The sequence below is a fragment of the Cataglyphis hispanica genome, chromosome 6 (genome assembly GCF_021464435.1).
Source record: "Cataglyphis hispanica isolate Lineage 1 chromosome 6, ULB_Chis1_1.0, whole genome shotgun sequence".
NCBI lineage: Eukaryota > Metazoa > Arthropoda > Insecta > Hymenoptera > Formicidae > Cataglyphis > Cataglyphis hispanica.
Genome location: NC_065959.1, coordinates 5,748,622 through 5,769,612, shown reverse-complemented (window position 1 = coordinate 5,769,612; position 20,991 = coordinate 5,748,622). Strand labels below are relative to the sequence as shown.

At 29.3% G+C, this 20,991-nt stretch overlaps 1 protein-coding gene across 1 annotated transcript in view; it reads right to left on the bottom strand.

Annotated features, from left to right (window-relative positions):
• Window positions 1–3,592, bottom strand: part of LOC126850312 (Kv channel-interacting protein 1-like) — a 107,515-nt gene extending 103,923 nt beyond the window's left edge. The window contains exons 1-3 of the mRNA XM_050593179.1: window positions 3,154–3,592; window positions 1,864–1,966; window positions 1,675–1,749 (exon numbers count right to left, since the gene is read on the bottom strand). Of these exons, the coding sequence (XP_050449136.1) occupies window positions 1,675–1,749; window positions 1,864–1,951 (163 nt within the window). The 5' untranslated portion in view covers window positions 1,952–1,966; window positions 3,154–3,592. The remainder of the gene's footprint in view (window positions 1–1,674; window positions 1,750–1,863; window positions 1,967–3,153) is intronic.
• Between the last annotated feature and the right edge of the window lie 17,399 nt (window positions 3,593–20,991).

The following is a 20,991-nucleotide window of genomic DNA, read 5'->3' as shown; positions in this document are numbered from 1 at the left end:
TAATGTATGTATAAATATAACAAAATATTAAATATTTCTTGGTACGATAACAAATTAATTGTCATACGGTATTTTTATTAATTGTCATATGTACAATGAGTATTATAATAAACAATTATAATAAACACTTATAGATTTAATAAGCATATCAAAACGATCATGTTAACTGTATTTCCGCGACTAATTTGTTGTTAATTGTGAATGCAATAAAAGACAATAAACTAAATAAAATTCCGATAGATATCTCGAAGCGACAACTTTGAGATAAGCAGATTTTATAATTAATTTAATTTATTATTTATTAATTGTAAAAGATTAATTGTTTGTTTTTATCTCCGTGTTAACGCTCCATTTAATATTATTATATTTATATAATGTTCTATATTTTGTAAAATTTTAAATTGTATTTAATTGCATAAATATATACATATTAAAGAATTTTTATTTTATTATATTTCATTCTGTGATGTTATATATATAAATTAATTTCTCGCATTTAATGTTTAGAAAAAATATAATGCGAGTTTCAAACATTGCATACGGATATTACTATAACAGTTTATGCATTTATTTACATTAGATTTTCATAAACAAATTTAATAGTTTACTCTCTCTCTCTCTCTCTCTCTCTCTCTCTCTCTCTCTCTCTCTCTCTCTCTCTCTCTCTCTCTCTCTCTCTCTCTCTCTCTCTCTCTCTCTCTCTCTCTCTCTCTCTCTCACTCACTCACTCTCTCACCCTCTCTCTCTTTAAGTATAACTGCAAACTTCAATCATACACACATACACAGAAACTCTCAACTCTGTCAAACTTTTGGAATATTTGAATATTTCATGTGTTTTCTACAGAAATGATAAGTCAATACGTTGAAAAATTTTGTAGAACTTTTACTATTAGCAATGTGTCACTGAAAATGTCGCTTTAGTAGCATCATGCGTTTGTAGAAGTACATTAAAAAGCGAAAACATTTATTTTAACATATATTTTCAATCCAGGAAAATAATACAACATACTAAAATGCATTATACATCATCAAGTGTTTAAAATCTTTTCTTGATTAATTTGTTTTATTTAAATATACTTGGTATATAAAGAAAATAGAAAGAGAGAGAGAGAGAGAGAGAGAGAGAGAGAGAGAGAGAGAGAGAGATATGTGTACTCTATAAAATATAACGTACATGAAAGATATTATATTAATTTCCCGATTGTTAAATTTTTTTATCTTAAAGTGTAACATATATTAATCCATAAAAATAATTTTTATTTTACATAAATTAGTATATGCAGATTCAATTTCTTATTCTGATTACCGTTTGTTGATAAGGATTAGATATTGCGACGAGAAGATTCGTAGAGACATCTCGCTAATATGTTTTATATAACGAAAATTTCTCAAAAAGTACTGAAACATTTTATAATATTAATATTCTTATTAATAAATATTTCACATCGCACTTCAAAATTATAAATAATTAGATTTAGAAATTAAAAGTTGATTAACATTGTTTTACATTATATTTAGGTTTACATGCCAACTGATGATAAGTATTACCTTATCTTGTAAATTGCATTATATTTTTATTAGCATATGATAAATAGTTTTTATATAGTGTATATGCATGTTTTAAAAATATCGATGAAAATAAATCGTTGTAAATAAGCAAAAATATACATACGGTATAGATGCATTTCATCAGTGTCTGATTCTCTTCGATTGCCTCCACCACTTAATATCTTTATTCTACGCCAAGCTACAATGATAAAAAATTGAACATTTGATGTAGAAATATTTTTTTTTGTTTTTATCTTGTTTTTATTTTTATCACATTTATTATTATTATTTATTTTAAATGGTATTTTCTTACCGTTTCTAAAAAGTTTCCTTATAGGCTTTTCTGTTTTTCTACAGCTTTGATAATTATCTTTTTTTACTGAATTAACATCTTCCTCCATCTTGGTATAAAAAATCTTTAAAAGACGAAAAACAATGAATATAGATCTTTCATTTATTAATAAAATAATGATAATAAAATTATTAAGATAAATAAAATTATTATATAAGCATTAATATGTGACATGAACGTATTATATTAATATTTGCTACAAATAAAAATAAAATTTATATAATTTATATAATAATAATAATTTTAAAAATAATATTTAAAATACTAATTAATTAAACACACAAACAGTATACACAAATTACAGATTTTACTAAAGAAAATAAAAAAGTGCATTATTGATTATTAATATATGTATTTTTTTTCTTGCTACTCTATATTTTATCACTCTATGTGTAATCTATGCATTATAATCAAGAAAATATTTTTAGCACAAGGCTTACATTGGTCTCATGGACGTCGCAATACTTGTTTTATTGTTGATATATACGGTATGTTGCAATATATTGCATTAATAGATGCAATAAAATATTATATAAATTTGACAAAATCAAGATTCATTTCTCTTTTATAACATAACTGATATACTAATATAATTAATTATTTTTAATAAACAAACATTTAATATATTAATTACATTAACCATTAAAACAATAATTAATTTATTAATTAAATATATTTAATTGTAAATTACCTATCAAACATTTGCGATTACACAAATTTTAAGTGTATTTTTATATTTTTTATCATCGAAGAATTTAATGTTATAGAAGGTTGCTCATCTTAGTAGAATACTTTAACGTTACCTAAATATTTAACTTTGATAGATTATTAACTACTATTAATAATGTGCATATGTATGGACAGTTTAATAATGTATATTAATATGTAATGTATACTAATTTATGTCCTGTGCTTGATCAGGTAAAAATTCCATGTTTTTTAATTAGATGAATTGTAAAATAACTATGTATTAGAAAAACATTACATATACCCAAACACTTAAAAAAAGATATTAATTAACTGAATATATATTTATTAAACTTTTAAGTATTATTTTTCTTAGGATATATATATATATATATATGCATTCTACAATCAAACATAATAAAAACTAGCTTCAATAAATGTTATACATTAGATAAAATGTTTTATGTCAAATAGTTTTAAACATTTTATAAAAATATATACTTTAATTTATTTAGATTTCTCATTCATTCTCATTCATTCTCATTCAAAAATATATAAGAATACCTTTTTATTGTGTCTTCAACATTAATTCTGTGATTGATTTTTTCCGATAAGCTGCTTTCGAACTTATATCACGTTTAATTTTTATTCACAGACTAACAAAGAGTTATTATTGTTTTTATACACCATTTGTTTAAAGTAGAGAATATTATATTTATATACTCCAAAATCTCTTTGATTGAAACACACACTACACTAATGTATATTGTTTAAACTAATAATAATATTGTTTAAGACGCACAAATCCCAATTGAGAAATTAAAAATTTCTATTTTTGAGACTTCACATTTTCACGTTACAAAAGTCATGGAATCGCAAAGATTATTCGATCGAAGCGTGACACTATACGCGAATCAATATCGCTACTCGCGAAACGCGCATATTGCAATAAGTTAAATACTACAATAACTTCTTTCGGTGCCGTAGGTGGTTGTAGGATAACCAGAAGCTATTCGCGAATCACTTTAAAACGACTGGCCAAGTAACCGACAGAAGAGCGATCTTTGGCCAGAAGCCAGATTCTCCTACGCAAATTTGCAGTTTTTTTCTGTTCGCAAGAGGTCAGAGCACTATTCTCTTTTACATATTTCTTTTAACGTCATCGATTTCAATGACTCTAAATCAAATCATATAAATAACGTATATTTCTACGTTTTTCTGCAATATTCAAATAACGAATGAGATATCTAATATCTCAGAGATAGTAAACAAAGTCATCTTCTAAACAGCTGATCATTGCCATTGCGTGCTGCCAAATAAATTCTCACCTTGGTAAATTTTACTGTTATTTGCATTATTTCAAAATAAGCTTAACCATACAGCTATAAAATATTTAATGCCCCTAGATTATATATGTGATGCACATACAATCATAAATCACGTTTTTAATTTTAAGACATATATATATGACAGAAAAAATAATGTTGTGTACGTATATGCAAGATATTGTAGATATATACATTATATTATATACATCAATGCACATGCTAATCAAACAACACGTTTAATAAAAATACTCATAAAATGATGCACACTACATCAAAAGATCAAGATGAAGCTAGAAATGTCACTCAAAGAATTCAACAAGCGCCGTCATAATAATAAATCCGTCATAATAAATCTCTTCAGCGGACACTCTTGCAAATACTATCAGTGCTATCATCTGAAATGATGTAGCAAAGGCGTGAGAGCACAGAATATGTCGGATATTCGGTCTCACTTCAAAGGTAATCATTTGCTAGGCAACGCTTTTGTTAACTGTAGTTGCTCTGTGCCGTCTGCCGTTTTACGCGAGAGAAGCGACAGTTTCCAGATAGTAACTGTCGTCGGTGCAATCATCAGCCAGCCTACAAGGAAAGCATTTAATATCCTTTAGCGACTTTCTGCCGCCTCAGAACACTGTGCGACTACGCAAGAAAGTTGCACTTGGACTGTTCACAAGTGAACAGTTAACCCGGTAAATCTACCGGTGGTCGTACCGGCTCGTACTAAAAAAATTTATACAGCCGCCTCAGTCGCGATAATTGCTCAGCTATTTCGAGCACGTTTGTTCATTTACTGCACTAATTGGATCAGTAGTCGGTGCCATTGTCTCTTAAATGCACAATATAATCGATCAACTTTTCTCCACATTTTTTCCCGATCATCCTTAAAATAAGCATTGCTATAGCAACACTATAAAATTTAAATGATAAATAACTTGGCTCAAAAAAATATAAGAATGAGAAAAAGGGAGAGAGCAAAAAGAAATAAAAAATACAAAATTTAAAATTTAGACTATGTTTATTTTTGTGTTTATAATATTTTTTCTTCTGTTTTTATTTCCTTCCATTTTTATTTCGTTTTTATTTTATTCTCTTTTTTTTTCTTTGGAAAATTAATTGATGCAAATCAATATCGCTCCTTGCAGAACATACACATGCATCGGTCAAACTATATACATTTTATAAGCTTTGTCTCGAACATTTTAAACTTTGCAGCAAACAATATCTACTAAAACTTTATTTAAGCTTTATTAATATGCTTTATTTTGTCTTTCAAATGTGTGTGTGTGTGTATAATATATATTTCAAAAAAAAATTTTTTGAATTAAAAGTTAATCTTTTTATCTTCTAAAAATGGAAAAGCTACGAAAAAAATTATTTTAGGCTTTAAAGATTAGATTTTAGACTCGTTAAAAACAAATCCTTTTTACAAAATAAAACTGAAAAATAATAACTCACGGTGCCGTAGAAATTTGTAAAATTTAGAATCAAAAGAAAAGAACAAAAGTAGCAAATTCGACAATTGACAGGCAGATAGCCTTCAATAGACTAATTGAAAAGTAAAAATAATGTTATTATCTCTATTGAAAAGTAAAAATAATGTCCTTCTTGTGTTCTGATTAAAAAGCAAAAATAATGTTATAAACCTTATAAATCTTTTTCAGAAAATAATGGTATAGTTATTTTCTATCTTTTATTTTGTAAAAACTTTATTTATTTTAAACCCAAAAAATTAAACAATCTTTTATGCAAGTTTTCTATCTCTAGAAGATGAAAAATTAGACTAAATTGTGCTTTGAAAAATCATTTTTTGAAATATATATTATATAGACATGTATGCGAAGGATAAAATAAAGTGTTTTAGGCGTTTAGGCTTATTTACTGCACAAGGTGTAAAATGTTTGAGACAGATCTTATAAGATATGTGTGCATAATTTGAACATAAAAGCATATGGATACGTATACATATATTATGTATACAATGTAGCTTTATAACATGTGTAACAATAATTGTCTAATCTGCATCAAGACATAACGCACTTTAGTTTTACAATGAGAACTATATAATCTATCTAATACAAACATCTATCCAATTAATATTTATTGGCTAAAATTAATATTTATTTATAAATATGGCTATATTATATTAAAGCTATTACGTTCAACATCTTATGAATTCTGTTATTACTTACAATACCAAAAGAGATAAAATGGCTGATTAAATCTAACAACATTAACGTCTCATGCAAATTCTTTTCAATTTTCAAATTATTATCAAAGGTATAAAAGATACGGATAAAAAAAAGAGCTTTTATGTACCTGCTTACTATCAACGAGATGACTCGCCATAATATACTAACATAAATCGATAAAAATATGCACTTCATGGTCTCGTGTTTTAACCGCAATTTTGCGCCATTCAAGCAAATTCGCTTTTCTTTTAAAACCTCACGTGCATCTGCAGTCTGTAAAAATTGTCTCAGTTTATCAATGCGTATAAAGTGTATACACGCGTTTAATAATGAAGGTAGACTCGACCTCGATTAACAAGCCAATTGTGAAAATCACATTGCGACGCAAATTATTGATCGACAATGATGCAATCCATTCACGATACATTTACGTAATTATTTCGTATCTTACGTTTCGACCTGTCTGTATAGTATTGACATCCTTCTAATGGAAAAAAGAATAAATTGTTAATTATTTTGGGGGCATGCAACTTAACAATTATTGCAACAACAGTCATATGGATATATGTTACATAAATGATTTTGGGGAAAATGATATTAGGATATAAAGAGTACAGCTTTTACTCGATTAATAAATACTAGTAATAAACAAACTTTAGAAAGTAAGTCGTACATCAAAATAATACACGCATCTGATTAATCAGTTATATTAAAAGTATTTAATGATGATAAAAGAATATTATACTAACTGCCTAAATTGTCTTATAAAAACTATTGTTGTTTTTGAACATAATTATGTAGAATTGAGAAAGAATACATAAACGAAAAAGTGATAAAAAAAGCGCCGAATCCCGCAAGAAGGAAATTTGATGTGCGCACAATTGTAATTCAAGTGCAAAGAGAGAAAAGAAGAGGATTGTCGTCGCAAAGGGAAGAAGGACCGCAAATCCGCGCAGTAAATTAATACCGGCTCTTTAGTTAAATTAATTACGCCAATGGTAATTACAATTAAAGCGCATCGGTGTATCTTGCACTAAACGATGCCACCACTTTTTATATGTATAGGAGTCTCTCTCTTTGCGTCTCTCGTCTCATTCATCATTTTTTTTTCTTTTCTTCCCTTTCAACGTAGCTCGTATCTCATTCTTACACGACGACAGCACGATGTGTGCTATGCTATAGTCGACAATAGTCACAACCTCCATTGACTATCCGTAAAAGCGTGAAACACGTGTTCGCACACAGACAAATATAATTAAACTTTTATCTTTGTAGGCGCAGAAGCGACCGACACGCATACCACATCCATATTTGTCGTTAGAGCTATCGCATTAAAGCTATCGAATACTATCATTTAGTTTGATAATGGATATAAAAATTGCCGAGTTCACAATTCAATTAAAAAAATATAAAATTGCGCGAGTAACTTAACATTTTCTTATGATACATATTTAAACATATGTTTTTTTTTAATAATATAAAAATAAATATAAAATTAATTAAAAATACTTTTGAAATTTATAGTATAATATTACTAAATAATTTTAGCATAATTTTGATGCCTATTTTTTTCTCTATTAATTTATTATTATTTAGTTACTGCACATCTGATGGTTTGCTCCTTTTATAGCAGCTTATTTTCTCAAAATTAATAAACTTCGCATTTTAATCAGTAATCTTACCGAATGATGCAACATCGCTTAAAGTATAAAATGACAGAGATAAAATCGTACACATTATTAACGTTGATTTAAAATATTACTTTTTTACAATATTTAGTCCAATAAAGAGACAATTCTTCAAATTGGAAAGAGAAAAGACAGTTTGATAAGGGTTACTGAGAGGAAATAAGCGAGGGAGGAGTGAACTACGGGGCATGAAAGCGACGAGAGAGAAATGAGAAGGAAAACGCAATGTAGTAGGGGGATGCGAGGAGGAGGCCGTTTGTCGGACATACCATGAGGCCACCCTGGCGTCTAATTGCGTGTAATGCACTCTCGGCTTGCCAGGCCTCTTGAGTTACCGCCAGAGAAGAGTCTGACGAAAAACTCGGATCGCGAGGCAGCAAAACGCCGACGATCGCGAGGACGCGGTGCTATGTCCGGAACGCTCGGACCCACACGACGTAATGGAGAACGGGGACATCGAGGACAGCGACGTCCTCCAGGACGTCGATCTCCCTCGTCCCATCGTATTGCGACCGTGAACGGAGTCGCGTCTTTTCCGTTCTCGATCCGCATCGCGGACTCATCCTGGAATGTTACCGGCACCTTCTGACCACTAAAATAAAGACGTGTTCTTCACCATGCCAAATCGCTCGGACGAAATCCTTTCTGCCACGAACTCCCTCAGAGCCTATCAAAAAAAAAACGCGAACGCCGCAAAAAGTTGCTCGAAGACATATTGACGCGGAGAGAGTAACTCTATCAAATCGGAATTGGAGAAAGTGAAGCGATTCATATTTGACTAACATAAGATCGGTAATACATTTGATGTTAAACATAATAATCTGATTCTAAGTTTTATTTATAATTATTTCCTCAATTCATTAATCAAAATCAAACGTAATAAAAATGAAAATAAAGATGCTGACCTTATGACGCGTAAAAAAAAATACGAATGAAATCATCGCAACCTCTGAATCTCTGTTGAATATCTTCTCTATTTATACGCACGCATCCACATATGTTCTGCTGCTTCAGAATATTTCTATAAAATAAGAGTATCACTTACGAGGATTCGAGAATAGTTCGAAGACATATCATTCGAATCCCGAGAGCCGGCATCCTTTAATTGCGGAACGATCGTCTCGAAACTTTCCAAAGAAGCAGAGGGAGAGGGATGTCCGGTGGAGCGAGAACTACGACCGCGATTATTTAGCGTAGCTAAGATCTGTCGGTACGAGTTTTTTGTCGCGCGAGAGCTTATTATGAATAATGATTTATATCTTGTCTGTGCCGGTATAGGGGTGTTTCTCTAGAGAGCGAATGAACGAGAAGGCGAGATAAGGACGGGCTTACGGTGACGTTACGCGACCGAGAGAGATGTATAGAGGGGTTAATAACGGTCGCGTGTTGTAATACCTACCATTATCCACAAACCGACTGCCTAACAAGCTACCTGCTAATAATATACGACGGCACAGCACACACGATCACGTGCGTGATCTTTTTACTTGGACCTTATCGAGTTTTTGTCATTTCGATTACTAGCCGCGGCGCGATATCATATGTCGATCGATCTGAATGAGCTACGGGCATTAAATCATTGGAAAAATGAAAACTTGAAATGTGAGAGTTAATATATATATATATATATAGATATAATGATTCGTTTATATATAACACATATGCTATTTTGCTATAAGATGTAGAACGGAGTATGATTTGTGTAGTATGTCTAGCCGCTCAAATAATTTTTCAAATTAATGTTTGTTACATCAAGCTAGAGAAGTCGATATGAGAAAAGTTTATGCGCAAAAAGTTACTCGATAAAAATTAATCAGTAGTTAAACAATTACATGCGCTCGAATAAATCGATCATTCATCTGTCATCAATGGCAAACAAAAAATAATAATTAAATAGAGAAAACGCGAAAAAAATGAGGAAGAAGCCGCTCTTACAAAGGCGAAATAACAAGATGCATCAACCGCTTCCATTTAGCATTTTCTCATTATCAAATACTCTACTATTGTAAACGTATTATCATGTTATTTATAAAAATATATGTTTTTTTTTAAATATTCTTATCATATTATAAATTAAATCTATCGATGATACTTAGGACATTTTTATATGGACCGTGCGATAGCAATGAATTTTAGAGATGGACAAAATTGGTTTCGAAAATAAGCTCTTTAGTTATTTGATCTTCTAGTGTCGATATAAAACAGATAATACGCTCAGAATGTTTCTGATCGTTTTAACATCAGAATGGTTGTCTTCCATCTATGCGTGTACACGGCGTATTTGTCCGTCAGTCAGTCGCAATTACGGATCGGGGCCGAACTGAGAAAAACGCCCAGTGCATCGCTTGCCAATTACTGAAAGGAAGGGCAAGGGAGATTCCAATTTGTTGCAAACATCTCTCAACGAAGGGCGGAAGCGGCACGGAAGGGTGTGGCGGCATTTGACGATCGCGAATCGTGTGGCGATTTTTGCACGAAATTCTTTAAGAGCATAAAACATATGTATATTGCATAATTTATAAGACTCTTTATATTTCGTGACGCCAATTTTACGGGAATTTGCGATCTTTGTGTGAATTCCATAGAGAAAGAGAGAGCGATTCAGCCTTTTAGAGTAAACGGGAATTTTTTTTGCAATTTAATATTTGAGAGAAATAAGAACGAAAATCATAAATAAAGTTTGCTCTATTGAGTTAATCAAATCTCAATTGACCTTTAAATAACAGTAAACAATACAGCGTAGGCGGACGAGAGCGTCGGGTGATCAAAAATGCAGCGCGGGTTCCGTGCCGATGTTCTTTGTCGGCGAACTTGTGCGAGCAAATGCAAAAGGTTTTGAATGTAGTTGAAACGGCACGAGTTGGCATGAAAGGTGTACGCTAGAGAGCGATGTCTGCTGACGCAGTCCGGGGCTTCCTCTTTGGCCAGACTTCCTGTCGGAAACGATCGTCGGGATTCGCACAAGATAGGTGCTCATTCCGATGATGTGATTTAATGTCGCGTGCGTGTGTCCACGCCTATAAATATAAAGATATTTGATTGCTTTACATCTCTTATTTATTACATTTAAAACGCCTTTTTAATTAAACAATTTAATATAAATATTATGAGACACATTTTTTAATACGATGTGTTAAATATAGGCATTTTATTAATTATTGTATTTATGTATCATTATAAATATATCATTATTAATTTTTTATATTTCTTGAAATTTTTCTTTTTCACTATTTATATAATATAAAATTCATAATTGTAGTTGTAATAATTTAATTCATATTTTTACCGCATAAATAATTTCCGAAAATAATAGTGTACTACATTTTGATAATATAAGAAATTATACAATATCTTATTGTATATAGCTTTAACAAAAAAATACATCAATAAGTAAAAGTCAAGTAGTAAAGCGAAGTATCACAGAATGCTAAATAAATAGAGTAAATGGAATATCATTGAGAACCATTACAAATCGTAAATGCAGTACCATATCTACGGCATTAGACAGAGTCTCACGTACGCGTCACGTTGCGTAAACGTTCTTTTTTGTACTATGTCACAATAATAATTGATACAGTTTTAGAAATTGAATGAAAGAGCATTGAAAAATGGATATCTTAATTGATTAATAAAAAAGACTCTTAACATGCGTTTTATATGATATATAATGTTCGATGTTTCACTAATTCGATGCTGTCACCATAGGTGGTCGAAGAAGGTGCGGCGTATCGGGCACCGCCGAAAATCACATCTTCGTACATCAACATCCGGAGGAAGACGCCTCGCTTGTGCATATTAATTATGCTACTTGACAATGCTAATTAATTCTACTAATTAATTAGGCGACGTAGATAGCGCACCATTCACATCTCCGCTTAAATATGATAGACAGGATAGGCAATCTACATATTATGTTTAATGTACGAGATATTCATTGACAACTCAATCTTTTTTTATTAAATAGAAAATATAGTCATGATTTTTGAAGATTTTCTCCATTCAGTCCACAAACTGCATATTATCTCTAATGAATATTTTTTTTTTAATATAAAATCTTTATTTTTTTTAATCTCTCTATATCTTAAACTTTTTTATATAAATAATTATATTAAAAAATTTGCTGTTAATTGTGAACACGGCCCGATACCAGAAGAGCGGCGAGTTGTGACAGCTTCTTGGAAAAGATTAGGCGTCGTTAGCGGCCTTCGCCGGACATCGACCTCCTACCGGTAGTTGGTACTTTCTTTCTCAGACTCTGTGCGTGTGTTTCAAGATGTTGCTGCTCCAGACATCGAATGTTTCCATATCGAACCAGAAAGACGGCTAGTTCTCGGCCAAACAACCACCTTGACAACCGCTAGATCGTATCGCAGATTCCACATAAACCCGTCGGGTTAATCTACCGTGCTAATCAAAAGCGGCGATTTGCTTTAACTGCCATTTTGGTATTACACTTTAATGTCGTTTTTTTATGATAAAACTTTTATAAAACTTGCATGAATGCACTTAAAAGTATGGCTATGCATAAGATCATATATAAATATGATTAGCCATATCAAAATACACTAGGAATATACACAAGTAGGAATATTGCTTTGAATAATAATGAAATCAAAAATAATGACCTATCTACTTGGTTTGCATTTTTACAATTTAATAATTTTGTACATAGAGTAAAATATATAAAATTACTTTAATATAAGAGATTTATCTCGTTTAATAGAAATATAAATAAATATTTAAATCAAAGAATTTCCATTTCAGAATAAATTCATAATATGATATAATATATGATATTTATTAGGAAGATTTTGATCGAAGAAATATACTTCTTGCATCCAGAAACGTTGAAATCTTTGAGTCAGCGATTATAGATCGCAACACGAGACCTTAACACGATTTCAATGGGAAGAATAGCATCGCTTTGTTGACAATAAGCAGTGCTTATCTTGCTCATTGCAACATTTACAAGATCTATGTTATTATTGCACAATAAAATTTATATGGCGCTTCCAATAAAATGTGCTACAAAATTTAGATTAAGATTTATAATATCTTGAAATAATTATCTGTAATTTATAATTCCAGAGGCTATTATAATAACAATATTTTAATTAATTTTTTATCTCTTTTTTATCTCTTGCATTTGTAATCTTTTTCTTGTCGATTCTTTTTTATCGCCACTTTCTTTGCTCTGCTATACAGCCCACCATTTTGCCCTGCGTTGCAATAATAATGGCTACCCGTTGCATATTTTCCGCAGCATGTTCCGCTCGTTGGAGAAGTATGGTCTGTTCTTCCAGAATATTTTGATTTAAAAATAATTAACTTACCTATAAATTTTCTTTAATTTTATCCTTTGCTAGAGTTTGATGAGCATTGTACATATTTCTATTGAAGATAAATATATGTTGTATTGTTTGTTCGATACAGTATTTAAATATTTCGCTTCCCTTGACAATTTCATTCAAATGCGTATGGTAGTTTTAATATTGACACGAGGAGTATTGACAGCAGCCTGGGCTGCTAGGACAATTATTCATCTGCTTTGACAGCATCCTCTTGGTCCAGGTACTGATCTCTCTGAGGCTGTTGAGGCGTGGCATTGTTGAATTCTGGTTCTACTATTGGTTGGTTACACCATTTATATCATCCACAAACACCGATATGCTCTCCACGGTACACTTCTACAAGCATATTATCGATCGTCTCTAATGACTACATCAAAGTCATTGAGAACTTGACATAGCAGCCAGATGCATTTATTTTATACAGTAAAATTTATATATCTTATTCTATAAATTTTTGAAAAATTAAAAAGTATGTGTGTAAGTGTAAAAATAAATTTGTATATCACTTATCGCATTTGAGAAAAATGCATATCTATCAATATTACAATTACATAAAAAAAATATATATATATATATATATATATATATATATATATATATATATATATTAAGCATACACAAAAGAATTATACAGAAAATACATTACCATATTTGTTCTTATATTTTAATATATGTATATTTTTTATATATGAAATCATATTATCATATATTATAATATCATGATATCATACACATTCCACACAGCAACATAACAATTATAAATACATGTAAGTGTATTTTGACATGTAACGCAGTTATTACATATTGCATATGCATTGCATATTATAATGCATACGCAGAGAGAGAAAAAAAAATATGTGTATGTAGAATAATATACCGTTACTCGTTTTTTTTTCCGGAGCAAAGTATATCTCTCATAGGACACTTCTCGCGTACGCTGTATGCGAGACTAAACTCGCGGAAAACATGGACTGGTTCCGCGTAAACTACCGTTTATTCTAGCAAATCATGAAAATTCATAGGAATCGCTTCTCAGGATCGAGTTACGAGGCGACCTCGTAGCTTTTCTACGAAGCGACAAAGCTGAACGAACCGAAACCAGCCGGACTGCCTGCTGATGAATAAGGCGATAGCTCACTCTCTCTTTCTCTAGTTCTGAAGTTCTAAATAAATTATTCATATGCAACGCGTGAGTTTTCCGATAATGATCGACAAATAGGTTTGGACCTATGCTATAGTATGACTGCAATTAAAATTATTAAGAAAAAAATATCCGATAATTGTAATTTTTACGACATCATTTACACCATTTAAATTCTTATTTTGTTAACAAAAGTTTGTTAAAAAATGTATATTTTATATATTTTTTGCAAGAAATTAACAATAATTAGGTAAAGAAAATTTTGAACATATATGTATAATCAATAAATTTTTTTTTCTAAGAATAAAACTTTTTATCATTATCTAAAAATTTGCATTAATCAAAATGTCTAGGTATTGGACAATGAGCTGTATTTCATAAAATAAAATAAACTGTTATAACAACAAGAAACTAATTTAAGTTTGATGACAAAATCATAATTTTAATGTTAATTAATTGGTTCATCGCAAAAATTGATACATTAATATTATCATTGATATTATCATTTAAAATGACATCATTTGTAAGTTATTTGCATTATTATGAAAATAAAAAATTCAAGCAACATCTTTTCACTTCAAATAAAAATAGCATATCTAATCAGCGTCTGGTTTTATTATTAGTAGTCACTAATACAGGTATAATAATTATATAGATAATTTAATATTGAATAAATGCTCGATTTAATGACGCAAGATAATTAATAAAATTACACACAATTACGTAATTAATTATTAATTTCTATATTTATTAATAATCAAGAACCAAATGAGATTTTTTAATCAAATAAATGGGTAAATTTCCAATCTTATATAGACAAGCAATACCGTTTAACAAGAAGGTCTACGCGATAATTTGTATTTTGTAGACTTTCATTAAATACCAAATACGTCATGTAAAAGTAAAATCATGGATTATATAATTAATTTTATACCATATCAACATAATTATTTAGTAATAAAAAAAATATAAATTTGTCAGAAATATATTAATCTTATTTATCTAATACAGTTTTTTTATATTTCTTTTGCAATAAATTTGTGTGCGTGTGTGTATGTATGTGTGATGACTGTACATAATCATGCCGACTCTAATTTTATATTTTATAAATATGAATATTATTAATAATATATATATATATATATATATATATATATATATATATATATATATATAAAAAAATAAAAAATATTTTAGAAAAACGCATTAAAAATTAGACAAGATAACTGTATATTCTTGAGTAAATTTTTTATCTCTCTTGTATCTAACAAAAAATCTCTTGTTATTCATATAATTAATATGTAATTAATATTATATAATTATTTAGTTAAATAAGAAATCACTATATTGTTAAAGTATTTATATAACCATATATTCATAAAAAAATATATTGACATATTTCTGCTTTGTTAAATTGAATTAGAAGTTCTTTGTTTTAGAAATTTAACATGTTTCTTAAACTAATTTCTAAACGTTTCGTAATACACGCTAAGTATACGATCAGTAGATTTGACCTAAACACTGCTAGGCGTTTAATTTTAGATCTATGCAATAGACATATCTGAAAGCAGTTACTATCCTGAAGTAAATTCCCAGATTTCTAAATTTAAATTGATTATAAAAATTTTTCCTTTTATGATGTTTTCATACAATGAATTGACATACTATTGAGTGCAAGTAAAAAAAAATTATAGAATATTTTATCTGTACAAAAACAATTTATGCTTGCAATTTTATATTGAATTAATTAATCCAATTAAGATATTTAAACTTTTACAATAGAGATCACTCTCCCTATTCTTATTATATCAGATTTATGAAAAAAGCATTGAAAAGTTAATATAATACAGATTTTCTTTCAATTATCTGTATATATAGCTTACATAGATGATATAATAATTCATACTTCCTATAGTATCTAACTGTGTATATAAGGAACTTTACATAAACCGGTTTTGTTAATAGATGTTTTTAGAGCGGATAGTAAATATCCTCTGATTAGCAATTATTACGTAAGTCTTGGCATAATTTTCATCTCCTGCGTGTCACTTTATTTCGCTGCTTATATGTTGCATTCATTAAGATATGAAAATAAAGTATAAATATACTATTGTTATACATGCAGCAAAAGATATTTAGAAAAATATAAATATAGCATTGTTTATCCATGTAAAGATATTTAATAAAATGTTTTTAAAATATTTCCGAAATATATAAGTAATATTTTATCAATGAAAAAACTAAAACTCCAAAAAGGTAATCATTTTATGAATCTCGTTCATTTGGATTATATTTATATTTGAATTATATTATATAAATTTTTAATCACATATAATTACAAAATTAAAACAAAAAGTTTAATTTTTAATTAATAAATCTTTCATATTTGGCATCTGTAATACCTTTAGATGCTTTATAATGTAATTTTGTACGCTTCTATAATTTTTATAAGCAAGACACTTTTATTTTCATCATAGACTTATTTCCATTCTATAGAAATAAATATATGATGAAAATAGAAGTCGTAAATTCACGTTGCTTCATTATCATTATCGGAAATTTAGCATGCTCGCTGTTGTTTCTCCATTCCTTGCTTTCCGAGAGGTACAATCTCGTGCGCGTATATTGCGTGGGTTTCATGCATACGTCTGCACGCTACTTTCCATGTATATATAAAGTTTGTTCAGGGGAAGAAAGACAGAGATGGTGAAAAAGAAAGAGAAAGAAAGAGAGAACATGCGCGCGAAGGCCCCACCACACGCGATCACACATCAAAGACGCTTGTTTATGTATTAACGCGGAGGAGGCACCTTCACACTCTCATGTACCAATACTGACAAACCGCTAGACCGATATATTCAACCGCGTTGTTCTCCACGCTCTTTCGCCACGGCAGTCCATACTACACCACGATCATTCCGTTTACCATTCACGCGCTTCCTAGTCAACGCTATCTCGCGCCTTCGCGAAAAAAAGAAAAGCATTTTCGCGCAAGTATATTGTTTCTCAAGTGCTTCCAAGGGAAGAGATTATCGCGCTGATCACCGGTCAAGACACCTCGTGGACCCGCCGTATTCCACTACGGTGCCGTTCGCGCCGGTGACACCGTTACTCCGTCCTTGAGGAGATACCAGCTGCGTGAGGAACATTGCGAGTCGCGCCTCGAAGTCGCAGTACGTTCACGTTCGTCGGGTTGCTTCCTGTCTGTCGCCGTGGAAGATTCCAAACTGCGTGCAAGAAATTCCGATCTACAGTAGTTTGACTAATCTATTGACTCTCCGAGGAACGCTCCGAGTCCACGAGGTAGAGACAAAAGTAAGATTTTATGGAATTTTAATTGAATATGCAATATATATATTTCTAGGAATTGCATAATCAACATCATAATACAAAGAACTAACAATTTTCTTTAAAAGTTTAATTTTTTCTTCTAATCATATTGTATATATAAAACAAAATATATATAGAAATAATTTCTAAAGATTTTTAACAGCTTAAAAATAATTATTTTTATTTTTTGGGGGAACTTGGTGACTTTTATTTAAATTTAAGATGTAAGTTAGAATTAAAAATTAAAAATTTAACGATTTACATAAAAAGCAAGTTTATTTTTTCTACTTTGTATACAAATAATATCACGTGTATAAAGCAGCCATTCGTTAACCTTAGAATGATGTTAAATGAAATCAATTGTGACAACGTATTATGTGACCGACCTAAATACCGTTTGATAATGGCATGGCATGTCAAAGAATATATCTATAATTTTATATACAATGTGCAAAAAATTAACATTTTTTTGTATTGTATTATTTATCAGTAATAATTTTTTAATCAGTAATTATTTTGATATCAATTTATCGTATTTTGATACGCATTTACATATGTTGCACATCGAGAGTATGCTAAAGAGATAACAATTCAAAGAATTGAAACGTTTAATTACGGAGAGATTTATCCGAAAAAAAGTATTAGATCATCAGAAAGGATATAATAATATGCTACTAGAAAAAAAATATAATATAATTTTAGTTGCAAATGCAATATATGATAGGCAAAATATATTTATTATCACGTAAAAATTATCACGTAGAAATGGTGTTACTCATTCACATTCTATTTTACGTCAGAAATGACACAACTAAATTGGAATTCGTAAATATATAATATAAGTGTGTGCGCGCATTATTATCTCAAACTATTTCTTTTTTTGTATCATCTTTTTTTTTAATGTACATTGCGAAAAAGAATTCTAGAAACCTTCTCTAATATTTCTAATTGATACTGTGTAGGCGAATAAAAAAAATAACGTATCAATTAAATATATATTGATCAATTAAAACATGTGTTTAAAAAAAGTGTAAAAAGAATAGTTTTCTAAAGGGCAATAACAAACATAATGTGAAAAATATACATAGAAATATTAGAAAACAAAAACTTTTTTTAATAAATAATCTGAAATTTTAATTGCGTTTGTTTGATACACGTAAGAAAAATATATTATGAGAAGCGAGATGCTTCCTTTTATGCTATCTTCGATTTTGCATTTCTGGTAAATTGCTATATAATATATTAGCAATTATAAAGTATGTATATATAAAATATATATATATATATATATATATATATTTTTTTTTTTTCTTACATAATGTTTAACTTTGTAGCACTTTTATTATAAGAACAGATGTTATTTGATTCGATTGGACAAATAATTGCGATAATAAATAATACTACAACAATAATTGGGACAAATTTTTCCGGAGGTCTACACCAAGAGAAAAATCGATAAGTCGTTCCCGACCCGAAGCAATGTCATGCAGTTAGTCCGTCGTATCGGCGCCGTAAGCATAGGACGTTTCTATTCGCGTTCATCCCTTTTTTTTCTCAGTGAATAGTGTGTAATGTTTTCATTTTTGTGCATTTATTGGCATCAATTCAATTAGATCATTTAATATATAAATCATTTTAGAAAAACAGGTAAGAGTCAATATCTTTATTTGCTGGCAATAAAATCAATGAAGTCCCTAAGATTAAATTTAATACAATTCGCCAAAAATTTTTTAATTAAAAAGTTTTCTTATGCATTTAAGTCATATATCTTCTATTCTGATAAGTGTATAATATTGTTCTCTACAATTAAGAAATTATTAATAAATCGACCCCGAATCGATCATTACCCGAGATTAAATTAAATTATTGATCGTTGCGTATTAATTGAAATTTATACAATACACGTCTCTTATATATATTTGTATTCTAAAAAATATATTTTACATCTATCATTCTTGCAATTTAAACAATATGTAACTCTAATGCTCTTTCGAATTAATTACAAAATATTATCATGTCTTCATTTTGCTTGTCATTATTTTTGAGTGAACTCGTATTTGTAACTCTAGTCAATGATGCAATCTGCGTTACAATTTTATTGTGCAACCGTGTAATGTTAATATTGCGTTTTTAAAATTGCTTATCAGTATGCACTGCATGAACTATTATTACGGATTGTCGTGTCATCGTAAAAGCTGATAATGATTCTAACACCAATAGCTATTAATGTATATACTTTATATTCTCACGTGCATATTTCTCACGACGCAATTTTATGCCGCATTGTATATTTTCTATAGTCGATAGAGGAGAGTCTGTCAATCGGTAAAGGAGTTTACTATAACATAACTTCCACACAATATACATACAAAAATACACACACAAACATCTCTTATTTATGCTAATATGCGTGTCTTCTGATAGAATCTGACTCACTATTTCTGCGTAGGTGTACAAACGGGTTAATCGTCCGTTCTGCAGATGTCTCCATTGACAACATAAAGCGTATATACATTCAAAATTCAAATTATTATTTTTTATTTTATTATTTTTTATGAATAAATAAAAAAATAATTTTTGTGTTTTAATTACTTCACGGAAAGTTTATTGATGTGGCAAAGTTACTATGAATCTTTTCGTTAGTATCTGCAATAGTCATGAAAAAATACACTTTTCTCTCCTTCTTTCTTTATTTTGTATATTATTAAAATATAAATTTAATAAAATATTAAAGTCATAGAATATTAAACAGATGTGATACCACGCGCTAAAACAGATGTTTTATGTGATCTAATAATTCTGGATTATAAAGATTTTTGTCTTTCATCACACAATCTATTCTTTCTCTCTTTCTCTGTATTAAATTTTAATTTTTATAAAGTGTATCTATTTATTGATTAAAATTAAAACTAATATTTTGAAGAGACATAATCATGCGTTAAACTTTAAATTCTTGTTTCTTTTTTATATTATATACAATGCATGTATATATTTTATATATATTATGTGTACAATATAAAAAAAAACTGGCTAATTGCTAAATTTGATTAATCTAAATATTTAACGCAACGTATAATTATAATTTCACATACGACATATAGTTAAAAAAAAATGTAAACGTGTTTTATATGCACTTAATTTACATCCTTTTCTTCATCATGATGCAACTTATACGTATATGTGTACCGAACCAATATAAGATAAGAATTTCGATTTATTATTTAATAAATTATATTGATAATGTGTATACGTATAAATTTATCTACATGATTAATAAGTTGACTTAATAACATGATTAATAATAAATAATGATTATGTGATTCATGCTATAAAATTTTAATATTTGCGTATCGCTTATCTGAGCATATTTAAAAT